This window comes from Lontra canadensis, unplaced genomic scaffold, assembly GCF_010015895.1.
Source record: "Lontra canadensis isolate GAN:19392208 unplaced genomic scaffold, GSC_riverotter_1.0 scaffold16, whole genome shotgun sequence".
NCBI lineage: Eukaryota > Metazoa > Chordata > Mammalia > Carnivora > Mustelidae > Lontra > Lontra canadensis.
Window position 1 is genome coordinate 4,372,200 of NW_022631010.1, and position 27,759 is coordinate 4,399,958.

The 27,759-nt window shown below is 45.5% G+C and overlaps 2 protein-coding genes across 6 annotated transcripts in view; both read right to left on the reverse strand.

Annotated features, from left to right (window-relative positions):
• Positions 1-268: 268 nt before the first annotated feature.
• On the reverse strand, positions 269-12,794 carry TBC1D20 (TBC1 domain family member 20). Of its 3 annotated transcripts, XM_032858984.1 has the most exons (9): positions 12,710-12,794; positions 12,185-12,456; positions 7,985-8,170; positions 5,869-5,949; positions 3,447-3,633; positions 3,198-3,299; positions 1,893-2,034; positions 892-1,079; positions 269-626 (listed from the first exon to the last, which is right to left on the reverse strand). In XM_032858984.1, exons 3-9 carry the CDS (start codon positions 8,082-8,084, stop codon positions 371-373), a joined length of 1,056 nt encoding a protein of 351 aa, XP_032714875.1. In that variant the 5' UTR covers positions 8,085-8,170; positions 12,185-12,456; positions 12,710-12,794; the 3' UTR covers positions 269-370. The 3 variants fall into 3 exon arrangements, with proteins under 3 accessions (XP_032714875.1, XP_032714873.1, XP_032714874.1); XM_032858982.1 differs by lacking the exon at positions 12,185-12,456 and having other exon boundaries at positions 12,710-12,779; XM_032858983.1 differs by lacking the exons at positions 12,185-12,456; positions 12,710-12,794 and adding an exon at positions 10,829-10,958.
• A 10,293-nt stretch (positions 12,795-23,087) lies between these two features.
• Positions 23,088-27,759, reverse strand: part of CSNK2A1 (casein kinase 2 alpha 1) — a 56,844-nt gene continuing 52,172 nt past the window's right edge. For all 3 annotated transcript variants that reach the window (XM_032858985.1, XM_032858987.1, XM_032858986.1), the window contains one exon: positions 23,088-26,019. In XM_032858985.1, the coding sequence (XP_032714876.1) occupies positions 25,904-26,019 (116 nt within the window). In that variant the 3' untranslated portion in view covers positions 23,088-25,903. The remainder of the gene's footprint in view (positions 26,020-27,759) is intronic.

A 27,759-nucleotide genomic window follows, 5' to 3' on the forward strand; every position in this document is an offset into this window, starting at 1 on the left:
GAACAGGAGGCGCTTGGGGGCCCCACTTACTCACTACAGGGCTGCCAAGAGGGTCCCCAGTAACCAGGCCCGGCGGGCTCCCCAGCAGCTGGCAGCTCCCTTAACCCACAGCGCCCCCCTCCCAGAGGCGCTGGTGGGGAGTGCGGGGAGCAGGTGGCGGGGAAGGAGTCGTCCCACCGGGGGCAGCTGCCAGGTGCCAGCAGCCTCTGAACCGAAGGCGGACCAGGGGCAGGTAGGTGGGGGGGGGCTGGGCAGGAAGAGAAAACCCTTGACAGAAACCCTTTTAATAAAGGAAATGCCACCCCCTCCCAATCCTTCCATGGAAGGGTGAGACCTCAGTTGCCAGAGGAGGACGCGCCCTCCCCGGCCTCTAGGGGAACAGCTGCAGCTGGAACTTCGGGGCCCACTCTAGGGCGCTTTTCACCACAGCCAGGGCGGCCGCTCCAAGCGCCACAGTCAGCCCCATCACCGCCAGCTTCACAAAGCGGTTGGTCCTCGGTTTGGTCAGGACGTCTTTCGTTCGGTCCTCAGGTCGCAGGAGTCCCCGAAACCGCTGCCGCAGCACCATGTCAGGCCTCTGCTGGGCGGACGCCAGCTCAAAGTCTTTGAAGGTAGAGGCAGCCGTCCTGCAGGGGCGGAGAGACAGAAGAAGGAAACACTATGAAGGAAGAAAAGGAAAGAACAACAGATCCTTACAGAGGCTGAGGGCAGAGCTGCTGCTGCTCAGAGGCTCTCCTTGACAGAGACCCATGAAGACCCAGAGGGATTCCTCGGGCCTGAGCTTAGAGCTCTGGAACTATCCCCCGGCCCTGACCCCGCAGACACCATCCCCCACCACTTCTGCTCATTCACAGACACCCCCAGTTTGGCCAGAGCCTCAGCCCCACTCACTTCTCGGCCTGCTGTTGGGCAGCTGCCTCCCTAGCCAGTTCAGACGGCGGAAACTGAACAAACAGGTCTCCGGCTCTACTGATCAGCGTCTCATAGGGCAGGTCCTGAGGGATCTGGGACAACAAGTGGTGGACCGAGGCCATGTCACAGTCACAATCCAGGACTTCCTGCTCTCGATACAACACAATCTGTGGGGAGCAAGGCCTTGCATCAGAGATCGGGCCACGCACAGCCTTCGCCACTTACACGTCCTTCTCCTTAAAGAGGAATTTAAATCAGTAAGATGGCAGACTCTTGCATCCAGCTACAAAGGAATAATGTATGCATGCTTTTCCCAGGGGGCTTTTCCCAGGGGGCTGGCCCTTCCTGCTACAGGCAGACTTCCACCCCAGGATGTGGAAGGCTGACCAATGAAATGCAGGAGGTTCTTTAAGGAGGAAGAAAAGGAAAGGGATCACAGGGAGACTCCTGGAGCTCCCACACAGAAAAGAATGGTTCAAAGCAGCAGAAAGAACAATCTTGCTCCCCTTTCAAAAGCCCTGAAGGGTGTCCATGCGCTCCCACCTCCGCCCTGACCTCCATGATTCAGGCCGTCCTAAGAACTGGAACCCCACCAAGCCCTGTCAGTGCTCCCCCGTCGTGGCGCACCTCCTCCCTCCCTGGCCTGCAGCCGGCAGTCTCTACTAGTTTCGGGAGAGGTCGAGAAGAACACGGACAATTCGTAACACGCACGAGCATTTTAAAGGTTCTGAAGAATCATGCAGGAAACAGATCTCTTTAACTTGGTTTAGCCAAGTATTTCCCAATCCTATTTTTACACAGGGCCTCATCCTTCCCCATGATGCTCATTCACATTGCACAGAGTGGTGTCCGGGGGGTCAGTCTGGGAAATGCCATCTTTCTCCCACCTTCCCGTAATCACCAGGTTTCCCTTGAGGGAAAACAATGAAGCTGGAATAGGTGATGGTGAACCTAGGTGTTGGCCTATGGACTGTACATACCACGGCTGCGAAGTAAATGGGCATCAGCGGGTGGCAGGCCAGGAAGAAGTCATACAACCGCACGACGTGCCTGAAGTCAGACAGCACATGCCCAAACCAGGTGATGAGCCAGCTGAGGGCAAAGATGGTTCCTACCTCAGCACTAGGAGCAAGGAAATTCAGATGTTAGATTCCCCGATGGGCTGTCCCTTCCCGCTCCCTGGAGCATCTTTGTCCTCAGTGCTCATGAGAAGGAAGAATTTCGGAAACACACTTTCTGGAAAATTCAGCCCCATAGGAATTCAGTATCTTCTCACCAAATACAAAATCCTCAAAACATACCCACCATCATGACACTAAAACTACGATGGGGTCCTGACTGCCTTATTTCGCTGGCTGCTTTCCTAATGCCCAACCGATGTCAATTACAGGAAGCAACAGCAGCTGTTTTCACAGAATACCATGGTTTTCTTTCTGAGAAAGTCCTATATCCTTTTGGCAGACACAGGCACATATTCTCAGGCTTAAAGACACAACTGTATTAATTGTTACCATGAGATGATTGAAACATCTTAAGACAAAGACATTATTTAAAAAAAGTGGGGAGGGGGAGGTGAGGCATTGGCCAAGGACTAATTTCTAATTACACAAAACAAAAAAGAAATCATATGAGATTTGCAAAGAAGCATTTCTTCTCCTTGGACCCTGGAGAATAAAACAACCGACAGACGGCCTTGTCCTTCTTAATTCGGGATCTTACAGTAGTATGTCCTTCTCTTGCAGCAATAACCTCAAAGTCCACCTCGGCACACTCACCTCCCTCCACCCCCAGATGTGACCTCCTCAAGGGCTGTGACATCTTGCATATTCCGCCCCCACGAGCACAGTACCCATTAAAGTGCTCCCAGACTCTACAGAACTGAATTATCCAGCTCGCTGGTGAACAGAAAGGACAACTTGAAAGAACTTAACACTAGTCAACACATGAGAGCAGTGAGATAGAGCTGGACTTGTGAAGAAGAGACCAGGGCCCAGAGAGAGTCAAATGGGTGTGGGTGCGCATGTGCACGGATGTACCTAAGTGGAGATGCGTACGGGGGGTGCCTGGGTGGCTCAGTCATTAAGCATCTGCCTTTGGCTCAGGTCATGATCCCAGGGTCCTGGGATGCAGCCCTGCATTGGGCTCCCTGCTCAGTGGAAGGCCTGCTTCTCCCTCTCCCATTCCCCCTGCTTGTGTGCCCTCTCTCACTGTGTCTCTCTGTCAAATAAATAAAATCTGTAAAAAAAAAAAAAAAAAAAAAAAAAAAAGTGGAGACGTGTACGTACCTCTGCATGAAGTCATGCAGCTCGGGATTCACCTGGTCAATGATGGGCATCAGATAGTTCAATATATGCTTGGTGTTGTCCATTGTTGGATCCATGAAGTCCCTGGATGGAGACAATTCAGTGAGCTCGGTCAGATCAAATGCTCCGATCAGGGCCGAGTGGGTAGAACGGGGTTCCCGCCTCTGGAAACACGGATGAGCAAATGGGCCGAGGACTGAGCCCCAGCCTCGCATCTGCCTGCGCCGGTACCTGAGGTGGTGGGTGGACAGTTTCTCCACCAGGGAGGCCGTCAGCTTCTCGCCCACCACCAGCAGGAACGTGACCACGATGTCGTGGTAGCCCTGGTAGTAGTGCAGCTGGGGGTTGCGCTCCAGGACCAGGAGGATGATGTCGATCAGCTCTTCCTGGAGCCCCTCTCTCTGCTGCTCCGGCATGCCTGCGGGGGGGAGGGAGATGCGCCTGAACACCACAAGCAGCCTACCAGGGAGGGGAGGAAGACAGTCAGCAAACGATCCGCCAAGGAGGAGTTATGAACAGCCAGGCAGCACATACGAAAACCCCTGCCCCGCCAACACTACTCGCATATGGGAAAGAGCCACGGGGGCGGCGGAGGGGGGGACCACCGGCGCCCCCTCAGCCCGCTGCCGAGGCTGACAGTGCCGGGCACGAGACCACCCGCCCGTGTGTGCCCCCTCACATGGCGCCCTGAAAACAACTCGCTGCTGGGGGCTGCCTCTCGGCAGGCACCTGCCCAAGTATGCGCATGACATAATCCAAACTGAGGGAAATTTGGTAAAAATAACCAAGCCATAAAACACAGAGGAACTTCTCCAGGATCAAGGAGGCTAATGAGAGGGAATGACTGAATGGGAACTGCTTGCATTCGTACAGCCTTTTCCTTTAAAGGACTTTACAGCAGTGAAGGGTGAGACCTGAATAAAACCTACACGTTAGTAGCAGTGGTTTTCAGTGTGTTGCTGATTTATCGTAAGAGCCTTGTTTTTTGGTTCTTTTGTTTTTTTAAAAGATTTTATTTATTTATTTGACAGAGAGAGAGATCACAAGTAGGCAGAGAGGCGGGCAGAGGGACAGGGGGAAGCAGGCGCCCTGCTGAGCAGAGAGCCCGATGCGGGGCTCAATCGCAGGACCCTGAGATCATGACCTGAGCTGAGGCAGAGTCTTAACCCACTGAGCCACCCAGGCACCCTTAAGAGCCTTGTTTTTAAGAACCACACCCTGAAATATTTAGGGGTAAAGGGACACCATGTCTGTAACTGATTCTTAAATAGTTCAGGAAAAAAAGTGTCTGTGTGTGTGTGTGTGTGTGTGTGTGTACAGGAGACAGACAAAGCAATATTACAGCAATACAGCAAATACAGTTAAACCTTAACATATAAGGAAATCTGCATAAAAGGCATCTAGGGAATTATTTGTCCTATTTTTGCAACTTTCCTATGGGTATGAAATTATATAAAAATAAGAAAAATAAGAGTTGCATGTTTTCCTCTAACCCAAACTGAGAATCACAGGAATATATCTTGATCTAAGACATATCTGGAAACCCCTTCTCAAAAAAGCTTCCTCTAAAAGACCCAATTAAAAGAAAATGGAGTTAACGACTATGGTTAGGGAAAGTAACCGAAGTGGTAAGAGAACAAGACTAAACTCTGTTTGAATTTTCAGAGTAAGAGAGGTTAGCTGAGCTCAAAAGAACATGGACGTAGGAAGAATATGAAACCACATGGAAAGTGCAGCCCACACAGCAAACCTCACAGACCGATGTTCCATAAATGGAAGAGGAAGAAAGGGTTCAGAGGAAAAGCAGGTTACCTAGAGGGAAACGAGGGCACCTGCCTGCATGGTCTCATCCAAACCGGCAGGAGAGGGAAAGAGGACTGGGCCATGGGCAGACATTTTTATCAAAAGCAAGTGGGCAGGCTACTGGCTACACAGGAATCACGAGCAGGGGCTCAGGCAAGATTTAAGAGGCAAAATCCAAGCCAGAGCATGGTTTCAGAAGAGTGAGGCAATGGGTTTAGAAGCTCCTGTCCCCTTTAGCAATCCTCCTTTCTTCATTGACCTCAACAAAGGTGAGGCTGCCAAAGGAAGAGAAATGGATCATAAACACGAGGTCTGTTGCCCAGCTTCCTTCGCTGTGAACATGGAGACAACAGTGGGTCATTCTCAAGTTTCCTGGAATGGGAAGTGATTTTTTCAGACCCTTAAAACGTGCAGGGAATGGCCTCCCTTCTGGTCCAGGGACCCAACAGAGGCATAGGTAAGATATCCCTATCTGTACATCTAATCAAATGAAGGTATAATACCTCTTAGTGCCCCCTTGTAAACCCATCTGCTCTTTAAGGCCGATGATGGCCCTAGCAGTCCCTATGGAGTCTCTTCGGTGGCTCTGAAGGGGGGAAAGCCTCTAGGTCTTTCATCCACCACCTCTAGGCCAAGAGAAATCACTCTAAGCCAGGCTTTCATGGTGGGGGTCTGAACGTGAGCGAGCCGGTGAGAAAATGTTTCAGCAGACTGAGAGTACAAAGGGCCCCTGAGGAGGCAGGGGCCCCCTCGAGGTCACACTGTGGGCCCTGACAGAAGCAGCAGCATGAGGACGTGTGCAAAGCTGGGACAGCAACTCCCAGGTGGCGGGACTGAGGGCGCTTCTCACCAGGCGGGAAGCGCCGCAAGGAGCGCCTGACGTCCAGCAGCACTTGCTGGTAGTCCTTGCTCACCTGCCGAAGGTCCTTCCCTGTGGGAGGAGAAGGAACACGTTACTGCAGGAATGTCTGGGAAGCCAGATCAGGGACAGAAATGTTCTCGTGTGGCATCACGGGCCTGGAGGACATCCTTCAGCTTTTTCCTGAAGAGGGCGGGACACCAGGAATCCCCAGCTTAGATCCTTCCACACAGGTTGTTTCATTCGAGTCACAGCGACCATAAGAAGAGGGACGCACACTGTTCGGGGTGAGGCGGAAGGAGCAGCAGAGAAGTCAGGAAGCCAGGGGCCTACTGGAGGCTGCTCCTGCGTGTCACTGGGGGACTGCTCTGAATTTCAACGTCCACGTGGGTAAAATGGGGCTATTTCCTTCCTATGTACCTCTCAGGTGACTACGCTGATCAAACGAGATCACGAATGCCGAAAGCACAGATCCCCGGGAAACCCGAACATCTGTGCAGCCTGGGGAGTGCTGAGCTGTTCAGGAAGGAGCACTAAGATACACTCACACAAAGAAGAATGTAATCTCTCTTGACCCTGAAATTTAAAAACTGAGACACTGCAAATAGGAGCCTGTGCTCGGCGGGGAAGTCCAGCGCAGTGTGAAAGTGAGGCGGCAGTCTCTAGCTGTTGAAAATGGAACCGGTGTACATTTCCCTCAACCCCAACCCAGTCTTATCTAACAGGTGCACATTTCCAGCACAACCCAAATCCAAAGCTCCCAGAGGAGCCTGCGTAACACTTCCTCGCATACAGACTTCATCTTCTAAAGATCTGGAAAGTCTGGAATCTGACAGAAGAACATCATCTCAGGGTTTAGAGTGTGAAAAGTGGCAACATCTTTTCCTTCCAACTGAAGGCTGACTGCTCTGATGCAGCCGGTTTCCAACAGCCAAACACTTACTGGGCTGCCCAACAGGGCCCTGAGCACATCAGCAGAGGCTGTGGGACTCGCGTGTAGCACCTGGCACACAACAGGAGCACAACCAGTACCTGCCACACAAGTGAAAGCTCCAGCACCTGGACTCTGGCCATACATAGCAGGAAAGCAATCAATGTTTGTTGGGTGAATGAATGACAAAGTGGACTCACTGCTCTCCCATACTTTCTTGGTATTTTGTACTACATTCCAAAGAACTGCTTTCTCATGGGCCTTGCAAACAGTTAAGTAACAGCCTTTCTTTTCTTTTAAAGATTTATGTATTTATTTTAGAGAGAATGTGCACAAGAGCACATGGGGAGGAAGTGCAGAGAAAGAGGGAGAGAGAATCTCAAGCAGACTCCCCACTGAGCACAGAGCCCCACATGGGGCTCGATCCCATGACTTCGAGATTGAGACCTGAGGGGAAATCAAGAGTCGAACTCCCAGCTGACTGAGCCACCCAGGTCCCCTAGTAACAGCTTCTCATACTATTGCAGAACTTTAGAATTCAAGACGATCTTAGTATTTCCCCAATAAAAAAAAGTTTTGTTTTGTTTTGCTTAGGGACCAGAGACGTATTCTCTCTTCCCATGAACCAGTGTTTCTCAAAATGAGTTCATCTGCACCAGCATTAGCTGGGGAGCTTGTTAAAATACAGGTTTCCTATAACCCACCTCTAAGTGAATACAGAACCTGGAATAATAAACTCCCCTACCTAGCCAATAAAAGCTATTGATCAACCTAATAAAAGCTCATTCCAATTTTTGAAGAAAATTCTACTTATCAGTTTTAGAGTGGGCCCAAACACGTTCTAAATTGCTTTAGGTTTACTCATTTACTGTTAGCTTAAAATGAGTATAAAAATCAAAGATCCTGGAATTCTTTTTTTTTTTTAAGATTTTATTTATTCATTTGAGAGAGAGTGAGAGCAAGCGAGAGAGCACAAGCAGGGGGAGTGGCAGGCAGAGGGAGGAGAAGCAGCCTCCCCGCTGAGCAAGGAGTCCAATGTGGGGCTTGATCCCAGGACCCCGAGACCACGACTTGAGCCGAAGATAGCCCAACCAACTGAGCCACCCAGGTGCCCCCTGGAATCTTTTATCCTTGTGTCCTAGACAAGTTTCCCTCAGAACCACCCCTCACCATTACCTGATATAGGAGGTGGGTCATTGGTGTTGACATTGAGGAGCTTGGGCCACACTTTCTGCCTGATCTCATCAGTCAGGAGCCCTCCTTCACTGATAGCCATGCGTCTAAGGGCAGCCACATCGGTGGGGTCACTGTCCAGAGCCTGGTATATCTCTGCCACTTTCTTTTTCTTTTTGGCGTTCAAGTCTGCAAAACAAAAGGGAAAAGGCATCAGGTGCATATTCAGCATGTATGCATTTTCTGTGCTGGGCTCAACCTCCTTATTTGGTTTGAGGTACAAGTAGGCATTTTTAAAGTTGACCTACAGATCTGTAATTAGTGCATAATGTGCAAAACACTAAGGAGATATGCCATATAAGTAACGAGAAAGGAATTACAATGATAATAAACACTCAGGGAATTCAGGCATATCTGACACTATTAATGTTTTGGAATAGAATAAAATGCTTGTTCTTTCCTAGTAACAAACTTCACAGAACAGACATATGTCTTTATATAAAATTTTTTTCCTGTTGTTTATATACATGCCACCAAAATTCAATACTTTTAAAACCCTGTGAGAAAAAATTCTCCAGTTACATGCTAACACAACTGGTAACATCAAAATTACAGAGAGATTTTTTCTTTTTTTTTTTTTTTAAAAGGAGACTCCACGCCCAATGTGGGGCCTGAACTTATGACCTAGAGATTAAGAAGAGTTGCATGGTCTATCAAACGAGCCAGCCAGACACCCCTACATAGAGATAATTTCAAAAGCAGTATATTGAAGGTTGTATTTGGGTCTCCAGAGCGGCTGGTGCTAAGGGCAGCATGTCGTGCACACAGAGCAACTGCTTCTCGAAGATCATGTGAGTTAAGGGCGTGCAGAAAGTAATGTTTTAAGCATCTTATGTCCTTATGTGATAGTTTGTGATTTATACACTAACATTTTACTGTGTTTAAACTCCTTTTTAGGAAATTGGCTGAAAGTCTGTGGTTGATGTATGTCCTATGGTAATTTTTCTATCGAAAATAATATGTTAATATGCTTTCACAGTTTAATGTGGTATATCTAATTTTAGGAATAGCAAATGCAATAAAAGTTAAACAAGACAATACCAAAGAGACGTTACAATACCATGTAGTATAACTGCCCCAAAAAAGGGATGTGTGGACACCAAGAGCTCAAAGAGGCTGCTGGAGGTCAGGCTAACTTGAGAATGCCTTACTGAAGAGTGCAATTTCAAAAGGAAGGGGGCATTTCAAGAGGCAGGTGGTGGGGTAGGGAGCAAAAGCTAGACTTGGATCCAAGAAACACATGGTCCTTTCATCTAACAGGAAAAAGACTCATTTGAGAAATACTGATGTAGCTTAAAGAAGGTGCACAATCCAGTTAAGGGGAAGGTAACACTGGCAGGAAGGTTGGGCTTTAGAAGGGTCACTTAAGCAGCTTCCTTAGTAACAGTCTATTCTGAGACGAATTGTTTCCATCACCAAGACACACATTATTAACACCATGAAAGCTGGTACTAATGGTCCTGGTTACCTATGCCAGCGGTGACATACAAACCACACAGAGGCATCACTGGCCAGGAGTCACACGCACCCAGAGGTGCAGACAGAAATACAACACAGGTGACTCTTCACCCAGGTAAACCTGCTCTCCTGGCTAGACTGTTACTTTCCCTGGTAACCGAGTAGGGTGACCCCCTGCTCCAGTTTGAGAGATTCTTGGTTTATGTCTATAGTCCTGGCATAATTATCCACAGTAAACCCCTCCTGCTAACAGCACTCTCAGAAAAGTCCCAGCTTGGATGTTAAGTTAAATGGTAACTCTACCCAGAGATCATGAAAAAATCAACCCTCAATTCCCTCTGTTAGCATAGCACCTAACAGGTCTAATGTTTGTTTATAAGATGCATCAAGTTCTTAAAGACTGACCGACTGACTGACTGACTGATTGATTTAGAGTGTGTGCATGGAAGGGGGCAGGGAATGGGCAGAGGAAGAGGAGGAGAGAGAATGTCAAGCAGACTCCCCACTGAGCGGGGAGCCCAACATGGGGCTTGATCTCACGACCTTAGCCAAAATCCTCTAAAAGTTTTTCCAGGAGCACCTAGGTGGTACAGTCAGTTAAGTGTCCAACTCTTTGTTTCAGGTCAGGTCATATCTCAGGGTCATGAGACTGAGGCCTGCATCTGGCTCTGGCTCAGTGCAGAGTCTGCTTGAAGAGTCTCTCCCTCTGCCACTCCCCCTCTAAAATAAATAAACAAGTCTTAAAAAAAAAAAAAAGATTTTTCCATATCAGCAAAATACATATTATCTACACACTTAATAATGAAATCTTATGTGAGAGTACAAAATTCCATACTGATTATTTGGTTTAAGCTTACACATCAAGAAAGCTTTAGAGTCCTCTGTATTTTTTTTTTTTTTTTTAAATTTTTGAGTAAATTACTACTCTCTCGAATTCCCAACCCTGAGATCAAGAGTTGCATGCTCCACCAACTGAGCCAGTCAGGCACCCAGAGAAAGCTTTACAGTCTTTCAACAGAAGTTACACTGAAACCAACCAATGTTGGCCAAAATCAAAACAATGGAAGACCCAGCCAGAGGGGAGAGAGATTCCCTCAAACAGACACCTCCTGTCCTATCCCTTGAACTCGTAATGCTGACACTGGAAACTAACTTAAAATTTTATGTTTGAACTTCATACCTGTACCAGATAAAGACCGTGGGAGAGGAAAGCCTTACCTTACTTGGAGTAAGGTTCCTACTAAAAACAAAATAAAGTAACCTCTGTTTCTGGAAGTCCTAATTAGTTTCAACAAACAGTATCTAAATTAGCAGAGATCCATTAACTACCTGAAACATGAAGACAAGCATGTATTAAGAAAAACTGCTTGGGGCGCCTGGGTGGCTCAGTCAGTTAAGCATCCGACTCTTGATATCAGTTCAGGTCTTGATCTCAGGGTGGTGAGTTCGAGGCCCCTGTTGGGCTCTGTGGAGCCTACTTAAAAACAAAACAAAAAACTGCTTTACCCCAACAATAAAGAAAAATATTCTAGAGAGTAAACCAATCTGATCATAAAGTCTACAAAGGAGGGCTTCCAATATTAGTAACTTTGCCAACAATTCTCCAATATGATTAAAAGCAGAACAAAACTCTCATCTCCAAATTGCTCACAGAGAAGCAAAACCAAGGAAACTGAGTTAAAGTCTCACAACCTAGGCACATTACAACAGGTCACAAAACCCATACTGCTTCGGGCACTATTATGCCATGAGGACAGATGTCATAGTGTTTTTGTACTATCAGCTATCAACTATTAGCTTTAACCCACTGAGCCACCCAGGCGCCCCTGTGAGCTATTATTTTTGTTTACCAAGGATTTTACCTCCATTTCACCTCCCCACGCGAGCTCCCGTCGTCATACTTGGTGACTTCAGGGTTCAGTAGAACCCTCACATACAGCTCCGCAGGTTGTGCACTGCTCAAGGCCAGAAATGGGGTTCACATAGATGGTTATGTGAGCTGTACCCTTTCGAAGGGTACAAAACTGACTATTCACCCAAAATGAGCATCTATCTTATCTTGTATCTTGTACCTATCTTACAAGGCCAAAGGCCCCAATGAAGTAATATGAGTGAGTAGGAGGAAAGGAAGATAACTGAAAATGAGCCCAGAGAAATAAGATGCGGACACCAGGTGCTTCACCAAAATGTGGGTTGCATATGTGGCTGGTTCTATTATGCGTAACACCCATCAGAGGGCGGAAAAATGGGAAGTCTACCTTAATCTTAGGAGAAAAAGGGATTATTTTCCTAGTACAGAGTAAACATTACTAATTTTAAGTGTCCTGTTTTAGCTGTATGTAAAACACATTCAAAAACACTTCACAACCATGATTTCATAGAAATTACTGCTGAGTATGAAACTATAAAAATCTGACAGAATTGTTTTCTTCTACACAATTAAGTAACATTAAATTAGACGGCATAAGATCGAGATAGAAAGTAGATTAGTGGTTGCCAGGACCTGCAGAGACTGGAGAATGGGGAGTGATGGGGGTTTCTTTTTGGAATTAGAAATATTCTGGAATCAGACGGTGGCTGGCTATGATTGCACAACCCTGTAAACGTGCTAAGAACCAGTGAACTACACGTTTTAAAAGATTGGATTTTTATGGCAATTAAAAAAGAAATAAGTGGTGCACGTACACTGCGTAATTCAAGCCGGCGAGAGATGAATGAAGTTTGGGAAACGTGCCTTACAACTAGGGAGGAGGCACCAGGAGTGTGCAGACGTGGCCGGACAGCTTCGAGTCGGGGGTGGAGGCTCGGCCTCAGTTCTCGGGGAGACCCAATTCTCCCCAGACGTGACGAAGCCGGACCAGATCCCCCACCCGTCCTTCGCATTAGGGACACGAGTCGGCCAGCAGGATTCCTCTGGTCTCAGCATCCGCTGACTCCCAAACTCCAGAATCGCTTCCCTTTCAGACGTGACCGGGCCCATCACCCTTTTCCTCTCCCGGCGTCCCGACCCCGGCCCGCCGCGCTGGGCACAGCCCGCGCAGTCCCTCGGGGCCCCCCAGCCCGCGGCACCCCCAACCCCCACCCCCGGAAGCCGCCTGCGGCCCGGGCCGCTCCTCCAACAGCTGTCTCTAGCCTAACCCCGAAGGGCCGTCCCTGCCCCTCGGGCCATCCCCGAAGGTCGCTCCTCGGCGCCCCCGCAGGCTTCCGTACCTGTCTTCTCCGCGCCGCCGTCCCAGCGGCTAGAGGTGGGGCCGTCGCCCTGCGCACTCCGGAGGGCCATGTCCCGGGGGCCCGGGCTCGGGCCCGAGCCCCGGCTGGTGACAGAGCTGAAGGAAGACGCGGCTATGGCCGCGAGACCCACAGCCTGCTCTGCCGGACAGGGTAGAATCGGTCAGCCCGCGGCGCGCAGGCGCGCAGGCGTCCCCGCGCGGGCCCCGCCCCCGCGCCGACACGTGACCTGCGGCTGCGCCAGGCGGAAGGCGGTCGCGGGGACACACGCGCAGGCGCTCTAAGAGGCGAGAGAAAGAGCGCGGGGATCGCGCCAGGGAGTACTATACGAACTGTAGAGCCTGGCAGGCATACTTGAATAAGTGTGTTCAGGATCAGATTTTGCCATTTCTTTTGCTTTTCTTATCTGTAAAATGATACTGATGATGATAAACTTACTGAACTCACAGAATTATTGGGAAAGTTTCTAGAACACTTAGAAGCATATAGTAACTGCCCCACAATTGTGAGCTATTATTATTTTTTAAATACTTTATTTTTTTGACAGACAGAGATCACAAGTAGGCAGAGTGGCAGGCAGAGAGAGAGGAGGAAGCAGGCTCCCCGCTGAGCAGAGAGCCCGATATGGGGCTCGATCCCAGGACCCTGAGATCATGACCTGAGCCGAAGGCAGAGGCTTTAACCCACTGAGCCACCCAGGCGCCCCTGTGAGCTATTATTTTTGTTTACCAAGGATTTTACCTCCATTTCACCTCCCCACGCGAGCTCCCGTCGTCATACTTGGTGACTTCAGGGTTCAGTAGAACCTTCGCATACAGCTCCGCAGGTTGTGCACTGCTCAAGGCCAGAAATGGGGTTCACATAGATGGTTATGTGAGCTGTACCCTTTCGAAGGGTACAAAACTGACTATTCACCCAAAATGAGCACCTATCTTATCAGGTGCTCTTATCATCTTATCTATCCTTCTTACTATCTTACTGTCTTATCATCTATCTTCCCATGAAAAGATAAATGTAAAAATTTATGTTGGAAAAGCCCAGAAGCTGAGATTCATGATGGAGTGTGGGGCACAGGCACACGGCTCTATTCTTGCCTGCAGTGCTGATGAGACAGTGACCTGCTCTCCTCCCCATCACAACTCTAGGTCTAAATTGTGTGGTCTTTGCAAGGCTTGGGCCAACTCTCACCCTCTGTAAAACAAGGGAGCGTGGCTAGCTCTCAGGGAAAAGGGAGAGGGAAAAGCTAACCTCAAATGCTCAGCAACTGGTTCAAGGCGTCCCAGTGGAGATAACCAGTTATTGTCCTAGGCTGGTACCCTATCTCTGAGCAGCATATTGTCTAATTACAGTTCACCATGAAGTTGTAAGTGATAGTTTAACCAAGAATGCCGTTTTGCCTTGTAATTCTCCATGCACTCTCTTTTATTTTTATTTTTTAAAAGATTTTATTTATTTGACAGAGATCACAAGTAGGCAGAGAGACAGGCAGAGACAGAGGAGGAAGCAGGCTCCTCGCTGAGCGGAGAGCCTGATGCGGGGCTCGATCCCAGCACCCTGGGATCATGACCTGAGCCGAAGGCAGAGGCTTTAACACAGTGAGCCACCCAGGTGCCCCATGCACTCTCTTTTAAAGGAGCACTAGGAGGCAGATGAGAATTTAAAAAAAAAAAAAAAGCTTTCCCAGGCCAACAGAAACGAGACTATCATTCTTGTGTTGTGATGGGCAATACCTATTGCCCTGTGGCCTGGGCTTGGAAGCTGTAGGTGAGCTACAGTCTGCTAGGCTGGGTTGCCAGGGGACCCAGGACACCAGGAAGTATGAATATCTTGAAAGACCCCAAATCACAAAATAGAGATTATTGAACCCTTTTGTTTGTTCAACAACTATTCATGGTCCTTACGCAGAGCAGGCCAGTGCTGGGACCCAATATAATGAACCTCTTCAGTACAGCTCAGGGTGATGGGAGAGATGGACTTAATTTACAAGAGGTGACAAGTTCTAGAAAAGAGGGAAGAAGCTTAGAAGGTTGGAGAAGCCCAAGGAGGGACACCAACCACAGAGAGGCAGGAAAGGGTGATAAAAAAAAAAAAAAAAAAAGACCCTGAGTAGTGATTTCGAAGTTTATATAGATGATGGGTAGCACCGTTGTTAAGTCAGTTGTAGGGAAGAAACTTCTAGGCTAAGGAAACAGCACAGGCACTGTTGTGAAACTAAGAAAGCAAGCCGTATCTAGAAATGAAGTGATTTGGTGTTCTTACAGCACAGAGAGTATGAAAGAGAAAGTGGGACTTTGATAGTAGTGAGGGCAGAGAAATGTGCATGGGGCATCAGGTAGGACCTCTTAAACCATACTCAAATTTGGACTGCATGTAGTCAGCAAGGTGGAATTAAATAATGTTCATAATCGGGGCACCTGAGTGGCTCAGTGGGTTAAGTCTCTGCCTTCCGCTCAGGTCATGATCTCAGGGTCCTGGCATTGAGCCCCACATCGGGCTCTCTGCTCAGCAGGGAGCCTGCTTCCCCCTCTCTCTCTGCCTGCCTCTCTGCCTACTTGTGATCTCTCTCTGTGTCAAATAAATAAATAAAATCTTAAAAAAAAAGAATGTTCATAATCAATGTGGTCTTTGAAGTCACCTAGATTAATCCTCATCCCCAACTTAAGAATCTACTCCACTTTTCCACACAAGTTTGTGGAGCGCCAGACCTGTGCCAGGTTGTGAGCTGGAATGGAGATGAGGAATATTCATTCAGTAGTCAGCTTCTCATGGGGAAGAGACAAGTAACCAGGCGATTGTAAAAGCTAGTGAAAAGAAGTCAGACAACCTGGAAGTCTAGTAAAATATGGAATATTCCAGAAACTGACTCATGACTGAATGTAAGGCAAAAGGGCATCAGGTCAGTGGTAGGCAGAATTCTAAAATGGTTCCCAAGATTCCTACTCCACGGTATACACGGCTGTATAATCCTTTGGAGCGGCGGAACTTGTGAATATGATGGGGATTTTGCTCTTGTGATGTTACAAGGCAAAGGTAAAGGGATTATGCAGACATAACGAATCTCTTATCAGTTGACTTTGAAGTAATCAGAAGGGAAATCAGCCTGGGTGGACTTAAATAGGGGAAGTCCTTTAAAAGAAGGTGCAAGCCTTGCCTGTAAGAGGAATTCAAAGCAAAAGACATTCTCCTGTTCACCTGTGAGAAGTCAAGTTTCATGTTGCGAGAGGGCTACACAGTAGCGTCTGTGGAGCAGCCTCCAGGTGTGGAGGGCCTCAGTCCTACACCACAAGGAACTGAATGTGGCCAACAGCAAGCTTGGAAGAGAAGTCTGACCATCAGTTGACAACGATGAGAGTCTTAGTTGACAGCTTGATTTTAGACTAGTGAGACCCAGGCCAAAGAACCCAGCTAATCTACACTTTGATGCCTGAGCTGGGGAAGGATAAATTTGTGATACTGTTACACAGCAGGTGACTGAAAAACCACACACACCCAAACAAGCTCAGGCAAAAAGCTTTATTGGCTCACGTAACTGCAAAGTTCTATTCTAGCCCTTCTGCAACGTCTCCCATCGCTCAGCTGCCCACCTCTTCCCGTTGACTGTGCTCACCAACAGGTCTTGGGTCATAACCGGTCTCTGGCAGTGCCACATCTGAAGTAGTTTCTACATCTGACTCCATGAAATATAGCTGAATTGTCTTTGTCCTGGCATTTCCTTGACATGTCCCACTGGTTCTGACCATCACCGGTCTCAGCCTGAACCAGTCATTGTGGCCACTATGTGCTTCTTGATTTGGCCTGAATCTCATGCTCCACTATTGAGCCAGGGGCGGAACCCTTTACAAAACCTGGGCTGAGAGTGAGGAAGAGGTGGAAAGCCCAATTTTAGTGATTCCTCTAGGATTCCCAACACACCTCGTTAACAACTTTGCCTTCAAAGAACATCCTGCTTCATTTACAGCAATAAAGACCTTGTAATACTGGATTCCCATTTCCTCTCTTCCGTTCTTCATGTTGTTGTCATACACTTCATTACACTTTTTTTTTTTAAAGATTTATTTATTTGACAGATAACAAGTAGGCAGAGAGGCAGGCAGAGAGAGAGGAGGAAGCAGGCACCCTGCTGAGCAGAGAGCTGGATGCAGCGCTCTATACCAGGACCCTGGGATCATGACCTGAGCTGAAGGCAGAGGCTTTACCCCACTGAGCCACCCAGGCGCCCCTTCATTACAGTTTTTTAAATCTCTTCCTTCCTTAAATCTCTTCTCTTCCCCTTCTCGCACCCCATCCCCACCCTGCACTTGTAGAGAACCACTTAACTATTCTGTCACTAGAGATTAATTTGCATTTTCTAGAATTTTATATGGATGGACTCAAACAGTACGCAGTCTTCTTTCACAAGTGTATTCCTTTTATTACTCAGTATTTTATTTTACAGATATACCACCATATATGTATACATATTTTTTATTTTTACATATGCTATAAATACACAATCTAAAGGATGGCTCATGAGCCAATGGCTTTAACAATTTTAAATGATTAGGGGGAAAAAGGCCAAAAGACTAACTTGTAGCACATAAAAATTATATGAAATTTAAATCTGAGCCCATAGTTTTACTGAAACACAGCCATACTGATACATCTATTGCCTAAGACTGATTTCGTGCCACAGCAGTAAAGTGCTTACAGTAGAGATCATAGGACATGCAAAACTTATTTACCTGCTCCTTTACAGGTTTGCTGACCTCTGTAAACTTATTTTAAAGCAACTAAATTTTAAATTTTACTTTCATTTATTCCATTTCCAACACTCTTAATTTCGTTGCAGATCCATGCTTCTGTCTGGTTTCACATTCCTTCTGCCTAAAGAACTTCCTTTAACATTTCTAGTTGAAATAGGTCTTCTGGCAATGTATTCCCTCAGATTTTTAGAAAGATTTTATTTCTCCTTCATTTTCAAAGATTTTCACTCTGGGTTGACAGGTTTTCTTTCAGCGCTGGTCACTCCACTGTCTTCTGCCATTTGGTAATTTTTTGCTTCCTCTGTAAGTCATATGTCATTTTTTTCTCTGGGATGGTCTTTAAGATTCTCTTTAATATTTTGCTTTTATTGTTTTAGCATTTCTGACATGCCTAGTGTGGGTATACATTTATTTTGTTTGGTGTTCTTTGAACATCTTGGATCTATGGCTTAATGTCAGTCCTTAATTTTGGAAAATTCCCAATCTTTATTTCTTTGCTTGTGTGATTTCATTTGGCCTCTTGTGCTCCAACAGCTCACTGCAAGAAGAGTATACCCTGGGCAGCTGCTCCAACTTCAGCACCGGTCCCAGAAGGAACCACAGGGAACAAATCAGAGTCCAATCAACATGGGAACCCAGCCCCGCCTCAACCCAAAGCAGAGCTGTTTTGACTGAATCCCGTCTAGACAGCTGAACTACAGTTACAGTTGACCTAGAGATCTGTGTGAGGCAGAAGTGCTTTTGGTGAAAGGACCAGAGAGCCAAAGAGAGAAAGAAAAAATTTATAATGACTGCTAGAGACCTGGACGGAGATTCTTGGCATCACAGCTTATGCAAAGGCAGTCCAGGAAGCAGAACTGAGCCAGGAGACATAGGTTCGGATCCCAGGTGCAGGCCCTGGCTAGGCCTCTTCCCTAACCAGCTCTAGCAGCCCTTCCTCTGGGAAAGCTTCCTTGACCATTCTCTCTGCCCCAAGAGCTTATTAGGATTCCTTTCTGCAGACTGAGTTTTTGTGACTTTTATCCCATCCCCCAAGATTATTCATTTATTTGAGAGAGAATGAGAAAGCAGAAGGGGAGCAGCAGAGGGAGCAGGAGCAGGATCCCCCCTGAGCAGGGAGCCCAACACGGGGGATCGATCCCAGGACCCTGGGATTATGACCTGAGCTGAAGGCAGATGCCTTGACTGAGCCACCCAGGTGCCCCTGTGACATTAATCTCAACCTCACCTCCCAGAGGCAACTATAGTTAATATGTTGTTTTCATCCAACCTTTTTTTTCTAGGAGGCAGCCTATTTCAGTTTCTACTGTGAAAGTTCCTGAGGCTATCTCCTATCTTCCTGGGGGCATTCAACCCCTAGGCCCTAGCCTCTGTGGCCCATCTGTACCCATACCCCATGTCTTGGGAGGGAGTCACTGGGACTTCAATATCCACTTACCTTCACATTGAATTCTTCTTTCTGCCGCCTGGAAACTTCCATATCTTTCTTTGAAAACGGCTACTTATTTAAAGTAAATTGTTATTTTAGCCAGCATCCTCATGTATTTAGAGCAGGATGAAGATGGCTGAGTTAGCTTTGTCTACCATGTTGACTGGCAATCTGATTTTTCCAGTATCTCTCTCTTTTTTTAAAAAGATTTTATTTGATAGAGAGTGGGAGAGAGAATGACAGGGGAGAAGGTCAGAGGGAGAAGCAGACTCCTCATGGAGCTGGGAGCCCGATGCGGGAATCGATCCCGGGATTCCAGGATCACGACCTGAGCTGAAGGCAGTTGCTTAACCAACTGAGCCACCCAGGTGCCCCTCCAGTATCTCTTTTTAAAAAGTTTCTCACATACATAGTTTTGTTTCCCATTTTTCTATTTGACAAGAACACATTTCCGCTTGGGGTTATGTCTTATCTCTTCCAGTCTCCATTGTTTAGCACAGGGCTGGGTTCATAAACACCAAATAATGTTTGCTGAAGGGCATCTGATATAAACAAATAAACTCTGGAAAGACTGGTCAATAAGGTGAGTGTGTAAGGAATCCTGAGAGGGAGGGATGTGATTCGGTGAGCAGAAGGTATGCATGTGTGGAGAGCTGTGGGTATGTAAGCTTCTTCATAGGAAATTCACTGTGGAGTTCCCAGAACTGTTCACACAGAAAAAAAGCAATGTCCTCCGTCTTCCTTTCTAGGTAAGTCTACAAATGTTTATCTATAGCTGAGACTGACTCACAGGGTGTGATCAGGAAACCACTTACCAGCTGCTGCTGCTTTTCCTTTTTCCTCATTAGAGAAGGCAAGAAAACTCTGTCAAAGCAGGTGATATAAGACTGAAGCTGACTCACAAATACACAATCCCCTCAGGAACTTCTCCAAGAAAAGGATTGGCCATTTTATTAGCTCCCATCTGGAGGTATTACACTGAGACCACCAAGAATCCCTGGTGATTATGGCCACAGGGAGGCAAATCTGCAGTGTAATTTGGTATACTGCAAGAATATTTAGTTTTCAATAGGTGAGTTAAAAATTCAAAGGAGACAGTGATAACAATCTTAGAGGGAATGAGTGAGATGGGGTGGGAACAGACAAGGCAATGCTGGCCTTCATGCAAATTAGAAATGACTTACATCACTGAAAATGGGTCACATTTAATGGATGGGTTTTTTTTTTTCTTAAAGATGACATTTTACCACCATCTACTGTGAAATTGTAGGAATGAATGCACCAACCTGTGGGATCCTTATACTTGTGAGATCCTCTTTCTGTATATGAATCTGCACAACTGTACAATGGAAATGAGCACTTAGTCCAACTGTAGTGTATGCCAGGCACTTTCCAAACACTGATCATCAAATGTGAACCACCACCCTATGAAACAGGTATTTAGACCCCAATTCTACAGGTGAAGAAAGTATTACAACATCTGGGGCAGGGAGGAAGAGAAGAGGATATGATCAGGAAATAAAGGGCAAAGTGGGCTTCATCTGAATTTATCACAATAAATCACTTGTGAAGATTCTGAGAGGTTAAGTAACTAACCCTAAACCACACACCCAGACAGAACTCTGCTTAGAACCAGGACATCTGCAGTTCTACTGGGTTACTTCTCTGAAGTGGTACAATTTATTTTTTTTATTATTTTTTTAAAAGATTTTATTTATTTATTTGACAGAGAGGGATCACAAGTAGGCAGAGAGGCAGGCAGAGAGAGGAGGAAGCAGGCTCCCCGCTGAGCAGAGAGCCCGATGTGGGGCTCCATCCCAGGACCCTGAGACCATGACCTGAGCCGAAGGCAGAGGCTTTAACCCACTGAGCCACCCAGGCGCCCCTGAAGTGGTACAATTTAGCACAGAATCATAGTAAGATACAAAATCTACAAAGTACCTGAATGCATTAAGACTGACTCCAGAACCAGACTACCTTGTGACCTCCTCTACACATCTGTTTCACTTGGAGAATAGTCAATTTCATATTATATACAAGTGGTGGAAATCAGGGCTGTTAGCATCTAAGTCTACTAAACTGGTCAAAATCATTGCTTCGTCTTCAGCAACTTTTATTTCACCAAGGGCTCATTAAGTAAACATTTTCTTGTTATGTTAATTAAGTCTGACCCATGGCTTATAATTATAGCTGCAAACTTAAGGGCAGGAGTCTTCCGATCTTGAGATGCTCATCGTGCAATAATACTTCCATTACTTACTGTGTGTGTAGCAGGGTGGAAAGGTGGAAGTTGGGAGTGGAAGATGGTATCAACACTAACTGAGCATCTGCTCTAAGCCTGGTATGGTGCTAAGCATTTTCCATGTGCTACTCTATTCAGTCCTCTTCAATCCTGAGGGACATTGGTGCACTTTTCAAAGGAAAAAAAAAGGTTTTATGAGGATGCACAGATTAGTAAGATACAGAACATGAGCAGGGAGCTCACCTGTGGGTGGGGAAAGACAGTAATACGATGAAAGTTCAGGTGTTACAAGACAGGGGAAAGGCGGTAGTGATGGTTGTGGAGGGAAGCAGGCTGGGGGGAATTGAGATAGGGTGAGTATCTGCTCGGATCAAATTTTTTAGACCCGTTTTCTGAGGAGGGAATCACAGACTACTTTACTTCAAAGCCTTTCAGTTAACTTTTTCCTTAAGTAGGAAAAGGCCCTGGGGGAAGACAGCCTCTCTATAGCAAGCACGTCCCATGAGGACAATCAGCCACAGTCCCTAGAGATGAGGCACAAGAGAGGAGATTACCAGCTGGGGGTAGTCAAGGACTGATGACTGAGCAAATACTCAACCCAACCCTAATCTTGGGAGAGAATCTGCTGATGGGAATCTATAGGCAGTGGTGAAAAACTAGATTTTTCAAGAGATGTTCAAATGGTCAGTTCTAATTATAAGCACACTTGACAACAGGTGAGGCAAGAAGGAATTTAAAGACTGACAGGAAATTAAAATTCCCCAACCTGCCAACCAATCTCCAATTTTCTCGACTATTTTAGGACTATGGTAATTAGCCATACTCTGAAGACAATTTTACAAAATAGATTCCTCTGTCTCTAACAGGCCCACTCCAGCAATTTAGTCTTCCCGTCTCATGTATAAAATGGAAGTAAAATTAAAGTTCATGAAAGTTAGGCATTTCTGATACAAGATATTACACAATAGTTCCTCTTACCTGAACCACATTTGAACTCCCAATATTAATAACAAGCAGATGTCCTAAAATAGTATGCAATGAACATTTAAAGGAAACTAGAAGTTTGAGATAATAACATCTCTTGATTTCAATTTTTAAAAATTGTAGTTAAATGAGAAGATCAAATGGCAATTCAAGTATATAATCTTGGAGAATTTACTCGTTTGGCACTGATCAGCAAGTGAACTTTTTCACTTCTTTTACCAGCCCTTTGAACAGTTTCTGTTTAAGCTGCCAAATATGTTCCTATAAGCTCTCCAGAACATCTTCAAGTCAGGACTCTTCAAGTTGCCTCCAGGGGTTAGATATCTCCAAGGCTGACCTTCCACAGGGCTTGCTACCATTTATTCAACAACGATCTTTTCTGCTATTGAACAAAGCTGTCTCTGTGGACCTCTTTATGTAAGCACCACTCAAACTTTCTAAAATCAGTGTTAGAGCTGAACAGCAACTGAGAAGACACCTCACCCAACCACACCCTGACTGAGCACACAGAGGACAAGAAGTCCAGAGGAAGGATCGTACTGTGAATCACTTGCAAAGTCCAGGCCCAGAACCAATCCTCCATACCAGGGGCCTGGGGAATCAGGGTTATCAACAGCATAGCAGGTGCCTGATACTTGACATTTACTCTCAATTATTCAATCCCAAGAAAGCAGTGGCCCCATTTTATAGATGATGAAACAGATTCACAAGTTAAGTAACTTGCCAAGTAGCCAAGTAAGTGACAAGGCAGGAATGAAACCAATCCTGTTTAGCAACAACACCATGCTTTCTTCACGGACTCTTGAGGTCAAAAACTTCCACTTCAGTGCTCCTCAACCAATCTGAATCCATCCCACGTCACATCTCCATCAACCCAATATTAAATTCAGAGCACATGAGAACTAAGCCATCTATCACACACGGTGTCGGTTGGAGAAGCATACTGCTCAGGCTGCAGGGACATTTCATTTGTTTAAATGTTTTTATTTAAAAAAAATTAAAGACCTTCATGGCACAACTTCTTCCCAGCACAGTTATGTTTTATGTTATACCAATTACAATACAATTACAACCAATAAGTCAAGGGGGCGAAGGGAAACTTCTGACTTCAAACTTAAAAAAAAAGGGGGGGGACCACTTCAAACAAAATTAAAAAATACTTAAAAAACCTTTCAGAGTAATTGCCAACACAACTGTCTTATATTGGCATTCCATTTCCTGCCATCTCATCAACGCAGACACAGGTAGTGCTGAGAAATAAAGTGTCCCAATACAAGGTATACAGATGAGGTAATTTACAACAACACAGAAGTTGTTACTCTGTAAACCCTTGCCCCCCACCCACCCGCCCAACTGGGTCTTCTTTTTTTCATGCTTCTGCAGTGACTCCTTAAGTAGCATTTTAAAAACTTCTATTTATTTTAAAAGGCTCTCAGGTGGCATTTCAGAGTCCTCTGCATTCACCTTCCGTCTCCTGCAAGGTCTGATGCGTGTTTAGGAGGTTCAGCTGTCTGCAGCTCCCCACATCAGCCTCAGACACAACTAGATTCTCTGAGCTATAAGGGTGGGATGTGAAGTCCCGATTTACAACCCTCCTCCCCACCTCGAAAGGAAGAATTCATTAGTCGTAAGTGTCCTGTTCAAATCACAATCCAGTGCAAACGTATCACAAACTGCATCTCTGGCACATCTGGTGCTTTTAGCTTCTGCACAAATTCAACATGGTAACCCCCACAGCATTCCAGGGCATAAAAGGGTTTCAAGAACAATAAATATCCACTGTTAAGTGGCCACAAGAAAGAAAATCACCCTGCCACACAGAATGTTTTCCCTATGGTTGAGAAGCATTATAAAAGGAGGCTTTAGCTTCCTCTAAAGTTTACCATTATATTCACGAAAGCCACCACCTTGATCAAGTTACAGAGCCAAGATGGGTTATAAAGTTAGATAAGTTCATTAAATTCAACTCGTGAAACGATTACGCTTGTCTATGGCGCCCAGGCGAGAAAGGCTTATGATCTATAAAGGTAGGAGAAAAGGGAACTAAGACTTTAGGCCTTCAAATATGTTGGAAGAATTTTTCCTAGTTCCCACAAGCAGCTACTGTAATGAAAGAACAGGAGAAAATACAGAGCTGATGGTTTTGCTATTGTGCTTAAAAAACTAGGCTTCCTCAGTGAAGCACCTGATAAACTTAGGTGGTTGGATTACAGTGGAAAATCCACTTTACACACACACAAACACACAAAAACTGGCGACTTTTCCATCCCCAATCCCTGCACTGCTGAGACACAAAATGAGTTTTATGGCAAAGGATCCTTAATCCCCAGAGACGCTTTGGCTTGTGGTGCTTTTTTAAGGCCTCTCTGCCCTGCCCGGTACCATGGGTCGAATGAGGGGTGTATAAAAATGGGGGCCTTGGGAAGCCTCCACGGTACAGGGCTGCAGGCCCCTCGGATGTGAACGTGAGACACCCACCCAGCGAGACCTTTACACAGGGAACTTAAATCTAACCTTGATAAATAAAACCAAACGTTTATTTACACCAAAGAATTCCAACACTGGATCTTTCACATATGAAGGACAAAGTATTATATATATACACACAGCAAGGGGTGGCAGGGCTGTAACAAGAGAGTTCATAGTTTTCCCACAATTACAGGTCTACCATTTCAGGTTCACTGGAGATCGTGGCTCTGCTCCTACCTCTCAGATACATTTACAAGACTGAGGGGCAGGTCTTCTCACTGAATGGCATGTGAAGGAAGGGGAATAAAGAAGAAAAGAAGGTAGAAAGCTTAAGATGAAACCTGCTGTGGCCACATCTTCCATTAGCTCTTAAAGAGTTGCTAGCATGAAACCTATACAGACAATGTTTTTCTTTTGTAAAAAGCAATAAGTTAAGCCCAGTAAGTAACTGAATTCAAAATGGCCAAGTCAAAGAAAACTGGAAAAGATTTTTCCTTCCCCTCCCACCAGCTACAGAGCACACGGGGAGATGAAAGAGGAGAGGACCAAGGTAAGGAGCCCAGGAGGGAAGGTATTAACAGAACTGAAACTAAAAGCAGAAGTGAGTTGGATTTAGGGTTAGGTAAGACATGATTCATATTGAACAGAAGTTTTCAGGACCTGTCTGCACTTTGGGGAGATTTTCAGCATCTCAATGAAACAAAGACATATTTCCACTAAATTCACCAGGACAACCCCACTGAAGCACTTGGAGTAAAGTGAGGAAAAGTGACCAGCAGTACACTGCTCTTGTAGCTTGGCCTTAAGCTTGGGCTTCCTCCTTCCTTCCCACCTCCCTTGAAGAAGCTACATTTTTGTAATCTCTGGAGAAGAGCATGAGATATTAACCCCCCATAGTGTGGGATGGTGGGGGAGCAGTGGTGGACATGGAAAAAATATCTCCACCCAAATGCAGCAGCCGGGATTGAGGCTGGTTCATCTTTGTTCTTTAGTGATGAGAAACTGAATTTGAAAGGAGGGAAAATTTTTGTCCGTGAAATATTCCACCTGCAGGTAATTTTTCAGGGAATCCCCTGAGTTATGAAAAGTTCGAGTTAAAAAAAAAAAAAAGGAAAAAAAAAAAAGAAAAAAAAAAGAAAATCAGCCTATTATAATTTTTTTTTTATGACTGAACTACTATAAATCCACAAGCAACGGTTCAGACACGGTGCTTCTGAAGTATTTCACCCCTCCCCGCCAGGCGCAAGCTGCATCAAGGAGAGCGCAGACTCCCCCACCTCTGCTTAGGCATCAGGAGACAGAAGGGGCCGTTACTGCTGAGCGCCAGCGGCAGCTGGAACAGGCATCCCAAGGGGGTTGGCAGCAGCAATCACTGGTGAGCCTGCCAGAGGTCCAAGGGGTGAAGGGGTTGGCACTGAAGAAATCCCTAAAAGAAAACAGCTAACCGTGAGCCAGATAATAACCACAGAAATTTCAGACACCAGTTTTACATAGTACCTATTTCAAAAGTGACACAACAGTTATTTTCTCTCTCTCTTTGTAATCTCTACACCCCAGGTTGGGCCCCATGGGGCTCAAACTTAAAACCCCAAAGATCAAGAGTCACACACTCTTCTGAGTGAGACAGCCATGCAACCCAGTAATTCTCTTTCTGAAGGCCTCTACTCACCCAGATTTCTACAAAGTAAAACTAATTTCAAATTAAAATTAATTTCTAATCAACTTAGAAGAAAAAAAATTTTTTTTTTTTTTTTTAAGAAATCCAAACTCGGAGAGTTTAAGAAGTCTGTACAAAGCACACAGTTAGTAAGTGGCAACCATGTTTGAATTAAAACTGATGCCTGTCTAGGCGTCTATCCACCAAATTTTCTGCTCTGTAACCTTTGTTAATACAGTGGTCACTACCCACGGGTGGCTACTGAGAACCTGCAATGTCGCATCAAGGAACCCTGCTTTAAATTTTATCCTATTTTAATTAAATAGTCACATATGGCTAGTCATGGCCCTACTGAACAGCACAAGGCTAGAGCCAAAGCTCATGTGTTCTTGTATCATTCTGCCTAATTAGCTGGAAGCTTTCAAAATTACCAAAAGTCATTTTCAGTGAGGAAATGCTAAAATTGTGTTTTAGAATTTGGTTTTTCTACTCATCTAATGACCAGAATTACCTATTAGACTGCCCTCTTCAATCAACCAGTTAATTTTCAAATTGTTATATATGTATTTTTTAAAATAGGTAATATATTCATATGGTACAAAATATCAAAGGTTCAGAAGAGTATATAGTAAAAAATTTCTCTTGCCCTTTTGCTTGTATCCTTCCTGAAATATTTTATGTGTAAACATGAATATAATTGTGTAACACTGTGCATATAAAAGTCATATATAAGGAATGTGGTTATAGAGTTATCTATTGACTTGTCCACTCCTGGTCTTGGACATGGTTCTGCATTTTGCTCTTTTCATTTCACATTATTCTGGAGTTGGAGCTAAAAAAGAACATGAGATTCTTACTCATTCTTTTCTCTGGCTATAGAGCTTTCCACTGAATGGATGTCCTAAAACTGATTTAACCAGTTCCTTACTGGGAGCTGTTTTCAATGCTTTGATATTATAAATAAGGCTACAATTAGCAGCCCTGGATATATATCATTTTGCCCATAGGTAAGATACCTAGAGGGTAAGTCCTAGAAGGTAGCTAGTTCTTAAAAAACAAACAAAAAAAAACCAACTGTGACAACCATTTTGTGAGGGTGTGTCAGTAAACGTCCTCACTACCACAAGCACACCCACATGGATGTTGCCCACATGTATAATTCTTAGGGATGAGCCTACAGTTTCTTTTAGAAAATTGTGTATTCTGTACACTCACTCACTCTAGATTCATGATGACTCAACAACAGTAAAAATTAATTTCATACACGCCTTTACAAATTTACTAGGGACATTATAGGCGCTTTGGAGAACCATTCTTAGACACATACATGCCTATGTATAAACCCCACCTTTATCCCCACCCCTAATTTCTTAATCTTGCTTGTGAGGATCATACAACAATGGTCATTCTAAACTACAAGATAAAAAGATCTCTTCTTACTCTCCATGGTTTGTTGGGGACTTTCAAGTCCCTCTGGGAGAAATTTTTGGGACTCTGGCCTAGAAGAGA

What these genes read in the sequence shown, in the direction of transcription:
- TBC1D20 (XM_032858982.1), bottom strand. Translation starts at nt 12,779, where the DNA reads ATGGCCCTCCGGAGTGCGCAGGGCGACGGCCCCACCTCTAGCCGCTGG. An exon ending in CTTGCGGCGCTTCCCGCCTG is followed by an intron (nt 3,634 to 5,868) that starts GTGAGAAGCGCC and finishes TCCCCCCCGCAG; the next exon opens with GCATGCCGGAGCAGCAGAGA. An exon ending in CCATTTACTTCGCAGCCGTG is followed by an intron (nt 1,080 to 1,892) that starts GTATGTACAGTC and finishes TGCTCCCCACAG; the next exon opens with ATTGTGTTGTATCGAGAGCA.